Here is a 13,721-nt window from a genome sequence, read left to right as displayed (position 1 = left end):
CTTAGTGACCCTGGGAGCATGACAAATATGAAGCAAGATGATTAGCTCAGGGGGCGGAGGTTCATCAAAGATCATCACTTTATTTAAGTAAACACATTTAAAACTGGCAACAAAAACAACCTGTAAACAATGTATAAATGCAACAGAGGTAACGTTAAAATCCAGTCAGTCACTGAGAAGCTAAACTAGGCTTTGCCAGTTTAACAGTCAATATATAAACAAGGCTTTAAAAGAAAATGATGTGGACACTAACAGTGACGGTCACTGTTGAGTAGAGGAGTTTACTCCCGAGAAGAGAAGCAGCAACAAAAAGTGACACTTTTTCACTGGCAGACTTTCAAAATGGGCCTTCGGACCCTCCTCTCTTTTCGGAGCAGCAACAAAAAATCATGTTATGACAACACACTGTAAAATCTATTGTACCCACAATGGCAGCGATACTGACTAATAAATAACGAAGGGAAAGAAAAAAGAGATTTCCCCTGTTTCCCCTGTTTGGATCAACCCGTGCTGTCCTGCTACTCACTAACCCACAAACACTGAACACCGCTCTCTAGTGCAGCATCCCGAAGAGAAGAGGGTCATTTAACTGAACAGGACGATGGTGTGGAGCTTTTTCTTTTCATTTTTATGGTGCAGATAGGGCAAGCATAGAAGTTTAAGTCTGAGTCTGATGATTTATTTGTTGTATATGCATCTGCAGCTGCAAAAATAACACACTGACGGAAGTGTCCTTTAGGCTTAAACAGCAGAGAAAGCATCGGCTAATTCTTTAGCATTAGCAAATAGAAACCTGGTCAGTGAATTTCAATGAGGTGGTTTAGATCATTTTTTGCTGACATTACTTGTGTATGCTCTAAAATGCACTGCAGTGCAGATGTGCAGGTGTACACCAGGACTCCACCTTACTATTGGACTGAACAAAGCCCGCAGACAGGTGTGGGTCTGGTCACAAGTACGGTAATTGCTATTTGCAAATATTAATCCACGGGGCATTGTGAGTTAAGTTACACTCTGTCCCTGTTGAGCTAGCTTTGTTAATCTGGCTTTAGCTGTGTCAACATGGTGTCAGTTGCATGCTGGCCAAGCAGCAGCTCCATTTGTGACAACACAGGAGGCGTTCAGACACAGTACTGAGCACAATAAGGTACATGTTAATGTGGTTTAGTCCTTGTGTTGCATAGAATTATACCTTTAGAAGGTAATTATAACCGGTTAAACAGGAGCCCCTCATCAACCTTTGATCATTTTTGTTGGTTGTCACTAGGTTAGGTGTTAATTAAGCCAGGTCTGATTACTGAGTAACTTCATATAAGCACGAGTCTGAGGCCTGTGTAATGGATCTGCTGGGTCCTGGGACCGGGGAGGATTGGGTTAAAAGATGGATCTGAGTTACAGCTGACAAAGAACCAAAGTCTGTGATGCATGTCTGTTGTACCCCTCATCCACCCCATACATTCAATTTGAATCAATGCAATTCTGCCCCCTGGTGGCCACTTTGACATACAGAGAAATACCCATGTCTCAGACAGGAACCTGTTTCAGGTGTAGGCAGTATTTAAAGGGTCCTTGAGTCTGGTCATCTAGGAGGGTTTGGGTTCAGGTTAGGGGTAAGTGTTTCTGAAGCTCTCCTTACTTTCTTTTGCTCTTGGTGTCGGTGGTCTGGAAGACGCTAGAGGCGGACATGAGGTTCTCGATGTACTGACCCAGAACCTGGTTCTCCGACTTCAGCTTCAGGTTCTCTTCTTTCACAGCATCCACCCGGGCGGACAGGTCTAAAAGTACACACACACACACACACATCACATACATAAATATGAAAGAGGAAATGACTTATGGGCCTTTTTATTGATTGTTTGTCCATTAGGGTAAGACCAGTTCCTGGAGTGAAACCACTGTGAGGGGACAGCTAATCCCAGTTCCAGGTAAAGCATTGCTGTGCTGCCACAGATTAAACAGAGCATGAGATGTGTTTAGATAAGCATTACCCTGGGAGTGCATCTGGTGCAGGTTCCTGTCATTCATCATTCATTCACTGAACAACACCCACAACATAGCAAACCTTTTCTCAGATTTATGAACTTCATGCGAGATTTTTCACACATAGGAATCCAGAAACTAAATGTTCACTATGTATATTTAGGGCCCGAGCACCGAATGGTGCAAGAGCCCTATTGAAACCCTTAGGATTATTTTCTTCTTTCCCCCCCTAAGATCGCATTTTTTGGAGGCCTTAACATGCCCCAAAACTCACCAAACTCGGTAGAAAAATTCATTCGCCCGAAAAATTTTGAAATTTGCTGACTTTTGAAATGCACATAGAAAAATGGCTCTATAGCGCCCCCAACGCGTAGCCTCTTGGACCCCCCCTCCAAACCCAACAGGAAGTCCGCCATTTGAAAGTTTGTGGCCATTTTTGGCGATGTGTGACCCTGCTGCAAAACTTTTCACGCCTCGCATACTTCATCTGATTGAGCTAAAAGTCACCGTGTCCACTCAGGACACCATAGGGAATAGACGCATTCCAAAACTCTTACAAAAGTCTGACGGTGTGGCCGGGGCGTGGCCTCAAAGTTGACCATTTCAGAGGAAACAGGAAGTCGCTATAACTTCTTCGTTTTCTGTCACATGTCAATGTCACATGTATGATCAGAGTCTGACCCTACACACATCTATACAACAATATTGAGGCTTTGACAGAGCGCCACAAAATGTTGTGTTTTCATAGGTTTTTCTGCCTGCCCCCCTGGCCTGTTTTGAGTAGGGTCATGAAAATTAGCACACATGTGTATCACCTCAAGACGCACAAAAAAGTCTCTTGGACCCCCCCTCCAAACCCAACAGGAAGTCCGCAATTTTGACTTATGTGGCCATTTTTTGCTTATTTGTGACCCTGCTACAAAACTTTTCACGCCCTGCATACTTCATCCAATTGAGCTGAAATTCACTGTGTCCACTCAGGACACCATAGGGAATAGACGCATTCTTTCAAAAGTATTACCGTGTGGCGGGGGTGTGGCCTCAAAGTTGACCATTCGCCATTACAAAGGAACTCGCTGTGTTTTATGCAGTACTACCCATATACTTTATGCAATGTGGACAAAATCTTACAGTACTGCTATGGACCCGAGTCTGAACAGATATATATGCTAATAGGATGATACGGTCATAGCGCCACCTACTGGTAGCAGGAAAGTTTGGTTGTAAACATGTGTTTGTTGTACATCTCTGCAAATGAGAGGAGGGGAGAGGAGAGCATAGGACAGGAGAGTATAGGAGACGAGAGCATAGGAGTGAAGACAGCGATAGCCCCGCGGATCGCAAGGTGCGCGAGGGCCCGCAATGCTGCTTGCAGCTTTAATTTAATGCAACATGCATGTTATATTTGATTATATGATGTTTCATCATTTTAGAAGAAACAGTGGAAGGGACTAAGGATTGATCCTTATGTGTATGCACAAAGAGATCACATAAGGGATCACGTGTCCGTGTGCAAGTGATCAAGACTATGACAAAACAAGACCACATCACTGTCAGCATGTGTGCAGGAGGGGCAGAGTGACAGCTGTGTGAGTCATCCTTGGGCATGCATGAGTAACCAGAAACAGAGTAGGCACAGTCCAGAAAACAAATATATTTCCCTACTCTCTCTAACAAATCACTCAAATCTAATTGTGTACTGCAAAGGAAGCCTGTATATTGTATAATAATGTAAGACATTCAGGTAAATGAAGCAGCAGGTTGGTTTGTTACTACAGACTATAGCTAGTATTTGTTTTAAACACGCAGGGCACCATTCTCAACACAGCCTGCATTATCTGACCAGATGGCATCATCACACAGGGACATTAAAGGAGAACTAGCTGTTTATCCTTATACATATATATAAATATCCGCTGAGCATCTGCATGTGTCTCACCCTCTAAAGTGTGCTGAAGCTCCAGCACCTGGTTGATGAGCCTCGTCTTCTCTTCCAGCTCAGCCTGGTTCTCCATGTCACCTGCAGCCAGGACACAGGTCAGTCCCACACAGCAGAATAAGGAGCATACTGTAGAGTGAGTGAGTGAGTGAGGGAGTGAGGGAGTGAGTGAGTGAGTGAGGGAGGGAGGGAGGGAGGGAGGGAGTGAGTGAGGGAGGGAGGGAGGGAGGAAGGAAGGAAGGGAGTGAGTGAGTGAGTGAGTGAGTGAGTGAGTGAGTGAGGGAGGAAGGGAGGGAGTGAGTGAGGGAGTGAGTATGTGAGGGAGTGAGTGAGTGAGGGAGGGAGGGAGGAAGGGAGGGAGTGGGTGAGTGAGTGAGGGAGTGAGTGAGTGAGTGAGTGAGTGAGTGAGTGAGTGAGTGAGTGAGTGAGTGAGTGAGTGGGTGAGTGAGTGAGGGAGGAAGTGAGTGAGGGAGTGAGTGAGGGAGTGAGTGAGTGAGTGAGTGAGTGAGGGAGGAAGGGAGGGAGTGAGTGAGTGAGTGAGTGAGTGAGTGAGTGAGTGAGTGAGTGAGTGAGGGAGGGAGGAAGGGAGGGAGGGAGTGAGTGAGTGAGGGAGTGAGTGAGTGAGTGAGGGAGGAAGGGAGGGAGTGAGTGAGGGAGTGAGTGAGTGAGTGAGTGAGTGAGTGAGTGAGTGAGGGAGGAAGGGAGGGAGTGAGTGAGGGAGTGAGTGAGTGAGTGAGTGAGTGAGGGAGGAAGGGAGGGAGTGAGTGAGTGAGTGAGGGAGGAAGGGAGGGAGTGAGTGAGTGAGTGAGTGAGTGAGGGAGGGAGGGAGGGAGGGAGGGAGTGAGTGAGGGAGTGAGTGAGTGAGGGAGGAAGGGAGGGAGTGAGTGAGTGAGTGAGTGAGTGAGTGAGTGAGGGAGTGAGGGAGTCGGAGTGAGTGAGTGAGTGAGTGAGTGAGTGAGGGAGTGAGGGAGTCGGAGTGAGTGAGTGAGTGAGTGAGTGAGTGAGGGAGTGAGTGAGGGAGTGAGTGAGGGAGTCGGAGTGAGTGAGTGAGTGAGTGAGTGAGGGAGTGAGTGAGTGAGTGAGGGAGTGAGTGAGGGAGTGAGTGAGGGAGTCGGAGTGAGTGAGTGAGTGAGGGAGTGAGTGAGTGAGGGAGTGAGTGAGTGAGGGAGTGAGTGAGTGAGTGAGTGAGGGAGTGAGTCTCACCATCGTCTGAGCTCATGGTGAAGTACTCGTCTTCCTTTTTGGAATGCAGGGCTGCGACTCACAGGTACACTGAAGATGAATGAAAACTTGACTGTAAGATGTAGAGTAATTTGGGGCTCACCTCTAAAACTGCTCACGTCAATGACACGTTTGTATTCATAATGTAACCCAACCTCACATCCACATATAGAGTGGCAGTCGGTTTCTATGATCTTAATTTAAAATGAGTAAATGGGGTATGCTTCATCAGACGATGTTACAAAAATATTACGTATACAAAAATTATTTTCAGGGAAGTCCTATACCACGGTCTCCTGGCAGGACGCGTCGTGGCTGAATGACGTTACGTCCCTTTAAAAATACAAATCACACAAAAATGTTACTTGGAGGAAACCTAATAAGAACTGAAAGCCTGTCATCCACCAAACGATGCTATAGCTTTTTAGCTTAAAGTCGTGTAAACCAGCGTTGGCCGGTCACCCAGCCACATTAAAGCCGTTCAAAACACACGCCAGCTGGCGGAAGAAAACACCCACACATAGCAGGCCTGCTGCTAACTAGCTGTTAGCATGTCTGTGGCAGAGCTAACACAGGCTAGCTTGTTTAGCTTTAGCTTTTACACACAAAGAACGAAGTATGTAAAGAACTACCTACCTCACAACGTGGAAAAACAATGGCCTCTGCGCTGGACTGCGGAGTGTCGACAGGAAATGTTAAAAGATTAGCACAGCTAACGGTTCCCAGCAGCTGTGCTCCTTCTGTCCAGTGCGCCAAGGCGTTACAACGTACCGCCTCCAGGGGGCAGTGTACGACTGGGTGGAAAAACAATCGATGCCACTTTTACATTTAATTTTTTTTTATTTTTTTTATATATATATCGGCGCTGGTAACAAAACAAAAATACATTTGACACCATTTAGCTATAAATGTGTAATTTCACAAATTACTTATGCATTTGTAGTAATTACACTGCATTACATTGTCATTGGCGTCTGTGCATTTTATGTAAAATGTGTGAATGCATCACTTAACACTTGTACTTCTTATGTAGATTTGTTATACTTAACAAATATGCACATTTTACATATTAATTTACCTGTGTATCATTTGCAAACATTCTACAGGCACATGATCCTCCAACTCAATAAGAGTCGGAATTCTGATTCTGAACATCATTTGTTATCATATTTAATTAGATGAACCTGTGAAGATGAACTCTTCAGAGATGGACGTGAAAGTACTTGTGTAGTATCACACGCAGTATGCCACTCAAACCCAGTAGAGCCAGTGTGAAAAAGACAGCCAAAGTCAGATAAAAACCAGGTAACCTGCAAAACCAGAAAGAGCTCAGTCAGCGCTCTCATATTGTGGACAAGCACCACATTATTTTATGTATTTTGTTCTGACCTTTTCTTCGTGGACTTGATGTATCCATTGAAGTATATTTGTCGAGCAACAATGTACACCAGTCCTCCGACCACTGCAGCAACCTCATTGAAGTATAGGCCGCAGGTCCACAGTGCCACCAGGAACAAAGGGTAACACTCCACACAGTTCTGACTGCAAGCACACATCATGTAGTCACATCCTCAGGTTGACTGTCACAGGTCACAGATCAGTGCATTCGATACATCCTGTGAGTGAAGCTGACACTCTCCTGGCTGCAGTAGCAAAGGCAAAACCATCGCATGAGGGGCTAAGCAACTAAACTAACACTTTCACTTCTTAACTGCTGTGTATGTCGTGTTCTTCCTCTGAGGCTAATGGTCTAATAACTTGCTCGTCTGTGAAATCTAAGATCCATGAGAACATACTTCCTTGGATATTTAGACTTTTGTGAAATGTTCTTTAAGTAACGATAACTGACCAGGTCTGACTGATAAACCAGCCTATCTAAAACATCCACTCTCTATCACTGCATAACAGGCTGCTTACTGTGCACGGAAAGTCCTCTCAAACTCTGGAGGTCCAGAAACAGAAGGAGGCAGGATCTTGTGGGCCGTCCTGGACCATCCAACCCGTCTTGCTAGGTAGGCTGAGAGGAGACACTGATGGTGAGGGTCAAGGAGGGGTCCAGTTTTGTGGAATGTAAGCAACAGACTTTGTCTTACTATAAGTTTGAATTGCATTGCTACAGTAAAGCTTGACAGTGGTCGCATCATGTTAGGAGTGCTTCTCTGCAGCAGGGACAGCATAATACAGATCATACAGACAGCAGCTGTGAGACTACAGAGCTGGGGCTTAAGCAACCCAGCCAAAGCCCACATGTTCCCACCACAGGACAGCTAAAGAAAGAGCTAAAAAGAGCAGAATGAAAGACTCCTGTAATACAAGGTAAGGCTGAAAGCAGTAAATCAATAACCCAAACCATATGTACCTAAACATGCACGCTGTCGTGTTCAACTCACCCATCTGCAGGGCAGACAGAAGGGACACTGCTGCTAACAAAACAGGGGAATGGTCTGCCATATGGCTCCACTCAAAACACCTTTTGCTTCTGCGACACAGTCAACTTTACAACTTTACATAAGGTCCAGGAGCTACTTCCTGGGAGGAAACAACTTCAGCAAATCCCCAAACCAGTGCTGTCACGTTGAAGTTATTAAGCCCTGCCCTAAAACGCACAAGACACTGGTCTGGGAGAGGCAGATGTAAAGTTATTAGTTTGTTCTTCTGATACTTTCCAGTAACCAGTAGCAACAGTTAGACAAAGTATAGACTCTGTACTGATAAGAACAAGGATATAGCCAAGCATATGGTGTGTGTGTGTCTGTGTGTGTGGCTGTGTGTGTGTGTGTGTGTGTCAGGTGAGGACAGGGATTTCCTCATGGTTGTTTACTTTATGAGTAATTACCATAGGCCCTTTTCTTTGTTGCAAATGTAACTTTTCTTCTGCTTATTATTATTATTATAACTGTAATTTTAAATGTTTCAATGCTGTTCTAAATGTAGGCTCATTTTTAAATGATCTTAACAAGAAACCCCGTGTTAAATAAAAGAAAACCACCGAAAAAATGCATGTTTTATCGGTAGAATGAATTATACAGCGGCACCTAAAGGGGCCGTGCCCCGGTGACGCCCCGGTGACGCCCATGTGTGCAGGAGAAGCAGCCGGAGCTGCGTCCATCCAGCAGACTGCTGCAGCATGGACAGCGATGATGAGAACGTGGAAGAGGTTGTCGATGGTATGTGGACTCTGCTTTGTGCTGTTGACGCGTAAATAACGAGGTGTGTGGTGCTTTGTTTCGAGCCGCTTAGAGATGGTGATGTGTCCAAAATGTCCATGAGGCAGGCTGTGGGTGGGCCCGCCCGGTGACTCAGCCACGGACTTTATTTCAGAGAGACCCCGGCTGACAGGCGTGGCAGGGCGGCAGTGCGTGATGTCAGCGTCCCGCTGCTGTTACACGGTGAAAGATTTGATTAGAGAGGAGGTAAAATGACACGAAAGGTACTTTCATTGCTAAATGCTACAGCTAGCACCGTCACGGGTGTGGTGTGTGGTCATGTTTGTTTGGTTTAGTGACGGAGGATTTGTGTGAGTTATTAAAACACTTCAATGTGGCCGACACATTCGGGGTCCGACCACTACCAGCAGAACCGTACTGCTCCTGTGCCTTAGAAACAGCCACTGTTTCTCTAAAAGTCAACACAGCGCTTCAAAGTGCAGCAGGAAGTTTAAAGACCCCTGTCCTGGAATATGTTTTATAATATAAAGGACTCCTGTGGCCCCTGCATGGCAAATCTGTTGGTCCACAGAGAAATTAAAGGCCCGCCGCCATCTTTGTTTTGGGCAAGACTTTAAATGTCAACAGTGTGACGAATACCTTTTCTTTTATAGGTCCACAAAACAAATGCAGCTGACTTTTGTGTTTTCTAAAGTACTGAGTCTGTCCCCACGTCTCCAGTAGAACCAGGCTACTCTTGTCCTTTAAGCTCCAGCTTTTCTTAGAAAAGACAATATCAGTCACTAATGGTTATAATGGAAGAGGATGTAATTTATTTCCATAAAACAAGTTAAAGGTGTATACTGGCACTTGTTTGTTTGGGGCCCTTCAGCTGGTCCCAGGATAGGATTTGTGGGGTGGTGATGCTGATAATCATGAACACTTTGTCATCACTGTGGTTGATGATTCATATATTGATCTCTTCTGTCTATTGCTGCAAATGCTAAGTTTTTAACTATAAGAGTAAAATATAAGTGGTTTCTGTCTGTCCACTCAAAGCTTTTACGTTGTAGGTATTATGTATTCTTTCTTTCATGGTTTCATGTTGCTGTGTTCTGAGTAGGGAGAGAAATGTAATGTTATCAGAGCGTTGTGTGTGTCTCCAGGTCCATTGGATGAGGATGGTCAGCCCCACGGTTTCTGCACAGTGACCTACTCCTCCAGTGACCGCTTTGAAGGACACTTCACCCATGGAGAGAAGAACGGCAAGGGCAAGTTCTTCTTCTTTGATGGAAGGTAGACACATTCTGCTATGACCACTGCAAAAGTCCAAACCTGAATCAAAATATCCAACACATAAACAAATGTCCGTAAAAACACCCAAAAATATTAAAATATGTGTAGCAATTTTTCATTTGTAGTGTGATAAATGTTTAAAATCTGTAAATCCTTTTGATTTTAATTTCCACACTTAGTTTTACCTTGCCTTCAAATGTTCCATTTTATGTATGAATGTATTTATTTATAAATGTTTTTATTTATTATTTATGTAACGATATCTGTCTTTTCCCTTGAATTGTCCCCTAATTTAATTTATTTCTGTATTTTCTATTTACATTTATGCCATGGGCCAACTTTTTGCCCACTGATTGAGCAACATCAGAGGTTGACCCTTTTGTTTTCATTAGAGGTAGGCCCTTATTTCTAATTCCCTAATAAGGATAACTGGTAATATTGGTACTATTTCAAAAATGGTCATAAATAGCAATAATATTAATCATGCAATTATGCTAATCTTATTGTTCGATAAGAATAAAAATCACCTTATAAAAACTGGACGATATCTGTCACAACCATGATGACATCTACCGGTACTTTAAATTCTGCAGATTTTAGATTTTTGCCCCAGTGTTGTAAACAAAAACACAACCAGACAAATCAGTCATGTTTTCTTACAGTTTTTGTGACATGTAGTCAACGTTTCTGTGTTAATAAATGTTTTTCTGGCCTTACTTGCCTTCTTAAAGTTTCACCACAGCTGTCTCCTTTCTTTCCTTTCCCACAGCGCCTTGGAGGGTTTCTATGTAGATGACGCTCTGCAGGGCCAGGGAGTGTACACATATGAAGATGGCGGTGTCCTCCATGGGACATATGTGGACGGCGAGCTCAACGGGCCCGCTCAGGAGTTTGATGGAGAAGGGCGCTCGGTGTTCAGGGGCCAGTACAAAGACAACATCCGCTGTGGGGAGTGCTGGGTGTATTACCCTGTGAGTTGGCTAAAGCTTGTTCCATACTCTACAAAAACAGAGAAATCTGTTCATGTTCCTGAAGTGGCAAGACCAAGAACAAAGTTCATTTCGGCCCATTTCATACTTCAGCAGAATTCCTCATACGGCCCTCCCACTATAGCACATGTTGCACACACACAGGTTGTGAAGAGGTTTCGCTGCTGAACGATGCCAAAAACAGCAGTTTAGGTGAGCCGATAATGTTCAGGGCATGATAATAGACTGAACAACAGGTCTGGCAGACAGTATTGTGTGAATTGACCTAGAGATGCTGCTCCTCCACAGTCACCATGGACTCTATGTAACAGGCCTTACTGTGTGCTGCGACACCCTGGCTGTCATGATGAGCTTCGGTATGAACATTTTTGCTGACTGTGTGTGTTGTGTCTGTTGGTGTGTACTGTGGTGCGTCTAGGACGGGGGCTGTGTGTTTGGGGAGGTGAATGAGGACGGGGAGATGACTGGCGAGTCTATAGCATACATCTACCCAGACGGCCGCACGGCTCTCTACGGAAGCTTTGTGGAGGGGGAGCTAATTGAAGCTCGTCTCGCCACCCTGATCTCCAACCAGACTGGAAGGCCTCGCTTTGAAACCACTCCTAACAGTGAGTAGTGATTGAAGTGCAAATGAATCAAGAGGAATGAGTATGAATATGTTTCAACAAAAAGACGATATTATCTTTTTTAAAGGTCCTGTGTACTCATATGACAAGTCCACATCCACTTGTATCGGCACCCACACTCTGCTCCCTGACCCTTATGAAATCCAGAAGTAGGTCAGACGTATATATAAAGTCCCACTCACAACATCCTTTTCCCTGGTTTTGACTGACCTGGTACTTGTATCGTCTCCATGTTGTCTGTGTGTCAGGGTGTTTGTGGCAGACTCTGTGATCCCAGGAGCAGGACAGGGCCTGTTTGCCAAGGCAGACGTAGAGGCTAACACTGTGATGGCCTTTTACAACGGAGTCCGCATCACACACTCCGAGGTATGACGAAGTGAAAAAAACATTCACAATTTAAAATAACAAACTAAATATCCTACTTTACATGATCTGATCATTGTTTAGTGTTTGTAAAATTTTGTGTACATTTTTTGTGTTCTCATGTGTAATGTGAACTCATCAGGTGGACAGCAGAGACTGGGCTCTTAATGGAAACACAATCTCACTTGACGAAGACACTGTGATCGATGTCCCTCAGCCGCTCGACCAGACAGAGAAATACTGTGCCTCTCTAGGTCATAAGGCAAACCACTCCTTTACCCCCAACTGCAAATATGACCCGTAAGTACACGCACTGCAAGGTGTCACGAGTTTTCAAACAAAGTTCAAACAAAGACAATAAAACTAAAAGAAAATTCAGGTTGAATACAGCAGTGTGATATTATATTTTAATTAACTCTATAAGTTAATCAAGGGATGCAACAATGAAGCTAAGAAAATGCGGTATAAAAAATAAAATTTGAATTGATTACAGTTGATGGAAACATACAGCACAGTTCCCTGTTTGCTGTGTGGTGTATTTGCCAACAAACTGTTCCTGTGTGTGTGCCCATCACCAGAGAGTTACCCACAGTTAATGGAGTACAGCAAATTCTTCTTACGTAAACATATTTTATGGCCAATAATCACCTTCCCAGTAATCTGTGTCATTGTTGTCAGCTGTAGCGTGCTTGAAGGGTTAGCCTATGAACCTAGCAGACACATACACCATATGTTAATTTATTTTAATTACTGCACTTCCTTATATGATAAATACGATCATTTTATTTTTGTGTTTTTATTTAGTTTGCTGTATTGAAAACCACTTTATTTATTAAGGTCAAAGATGTATAGTTTCACACACTTGTGGAATCTGAATTTTGTCATTCAATTGTTTTTGTAGATTTGTTCATCCACGTTTTGGGCCAATCAAATGCATCCGTTCCTTGAGGGCTGTGCAGAAACACGAGGAGCTAATGGTCGCCTATGGCTACGATCACGAGCCAACGGGAAAGAATGGCCCTGAGGCTCCTGATTGGTACAAGCAAGAACTAGAGGTATTCCAGCAGAGACAGCTGGCCTCTGCTAGCCAATGAGAGCGCAGATGAATACCTCTGGACGATATGACCCCCCCATCACTACCTTCCTGTGATATCATGTTACAAGAACCCTGGTTCAAACCCCACAGGTCATATTTGAGAGGTCACTTATGCTTCATATGGAGTGCTACTTGAGCAATTGTGTATAAACGGAGGCTCTGCTTGGGCCTAGCAAATCAAAAACTATGCAAAAAAAACAAAGATGTGCTGCTCTGATTTTCCACGGCCCTCTGATCAGTGTTGGAAGTCTTGGTTTCCATGTGGATAATGGTTGGTGCTTTTCCTGTAGGATTCATGCAGCAGTTGCAGCTCACTGAGCGTTTGAGTTTAACAACACGTTATTTATTCGTTTAAACAGTAGATCTCAAACTTGATTCAACTCATTTATCCAGAAGTTTAAATGGTAGGCTCAGCATAGGATGTATGTTGCAATGACTAATGTATTTATAATATCTGAAATGGGTTAAAGGATTTGTAACTTAAAGGAAGAGAACAATGTAACGTCAACAAGATGGACCTGTGAGCTTGTTCCACTTTTCTAACTTAATATTCTGTGTTCATGCCCTCAGAAATAAAACTCCAAGCTAATGTGTCCATTTATCTTCTTGTGGAAGTAATCTGTTTTTGTCACGGTTGCAAGACAGTGAAATATTTCATGTTGCTATAAATAGTGAAAAACCCACCATGAATCAGTCACAATCAAATTAGAGTAATTATTATTGCGTAATAACAGCAAAGGGTGTGTACCAACCTCTGGCCCATGACATGTAGTCAAAGCAAACAATCGCACAAGTGATTGTATTTAAGAGATGCAAAAAAGCACAGGCAAAGTGTGTTCTACAACAGAAGATTATGGTTAGGGGCCCTGCCTATCATCCGTTGATAGCTGGGATAGACTCCAGCCCCCTGTGACCCTGTACTTTAGGACAAAGCAGGTTCAGAAGATGTATGGATGGATTATGGTTAAGGACCTCGAAGGTTAGTATGTATGATCTGATGATACATACATATCAACAGATATTGATATAAAAGTTTTGTTGTCAGTGCTCTCAGCCCTAGAGGTA

General features: G+C 43.9%; 3 protein-coding genes across 3 annotated transcripts; 1 reads left to right on the top strand and 2 right to left on the bottom strand.

Moving 5' to 3' along the window:
- Positions 1-46: 46 nt before the first annotated feature.
- LOC114442332 (short coiled-coil protein B-like) lies at positions 47-5,926 on the bottom strand. The gene is made up of 4 exons (XM_028415780.1): positions 5,777-5,926; positions 5,123-5,191; positions 3,920-4,000; positions 47-1,775 (listed from the first exon to the last, which is right to left on the bottom strand). Exons 2-4 carry the CDS (start codon positions 5,136-5,138, stop codon positions 1,633-1,635), a joined length of 240 nt encoding a protein of 79 aa, XP_028271581.1. The 5' UTR covers positions 5,139-5,191; positions 5,777-5,926; the 3' UTR covers positions 47-1,632.
- Positions 5,927-6,003: 77 nt separating this feature from the next.
- Positions 6,004-7,684, bottom strand: mgst2 (microsomal glutathione S-transferase 2). The gene is made up of 4 exons (XM_028415779.1): positions 7,531-7,684; positions 7,058-7,157; positions 6,530-6,682; positions 6,004-6,450 (listed from the first exon to the last, which is right to left on the bottom strand). Exons 1-4 carry the CDS (start codon positions 7,589-7,591, stop codon positions 6,342-6,344), a joined length of 423 nt encoding a protein of 140 aa, XP_028271580.1. The 5' UTR covers positions 7,592-7,684; the 3' UTR covers positions 6,004-6,341.
- Positions 7,685-8,165: 481 nt separating this feature from the next.
- setd7 (SET domain containing 7, histone lysine methyltransferase) lies at positions 8,166-13,257 on the top strand. The gene is made up of 8 exons (XM_028415778.1): positions 8,166-8,307; positions 9,453-9,582; positions 10,352-10,553; positions 10,990-11,179; positions 11,265-11,346; positions 11,446-11,563; positions 11,703-11,860; positions 12,462-13,257. The coding sequence occupies exons 1-8, from the start codon at positions 8,268-8,270 to the stop codon at positions 12,652-12,654; spliced, it is 1,113 nt and encodes a 370-aa protein (XP_028271579.1). The 5' UTR covers positions 8,166-8,267; the 3' UTR covers positions 12,655-13,257.
- Positions 13,258-13,721: the final 464 nt, after the last annotated feature.

Source organism: Parambassis ranga, chromosome 10 (assembly GCF_900634625.1).
Source record: "Parambassis ranga chromosome 10, fParRan2.1, whole genome shotgun sequence".
Lineage (NCBI taxonomy): Eukaryota > Metazoa > Chordata > Actinopteri > Ambassidae > Parambassis > Parambassis ranga.
Note: the sequence above shows the minus strand (reverse complement) of the source record. Positions and strands in the feature narration are given on the sequence as shown.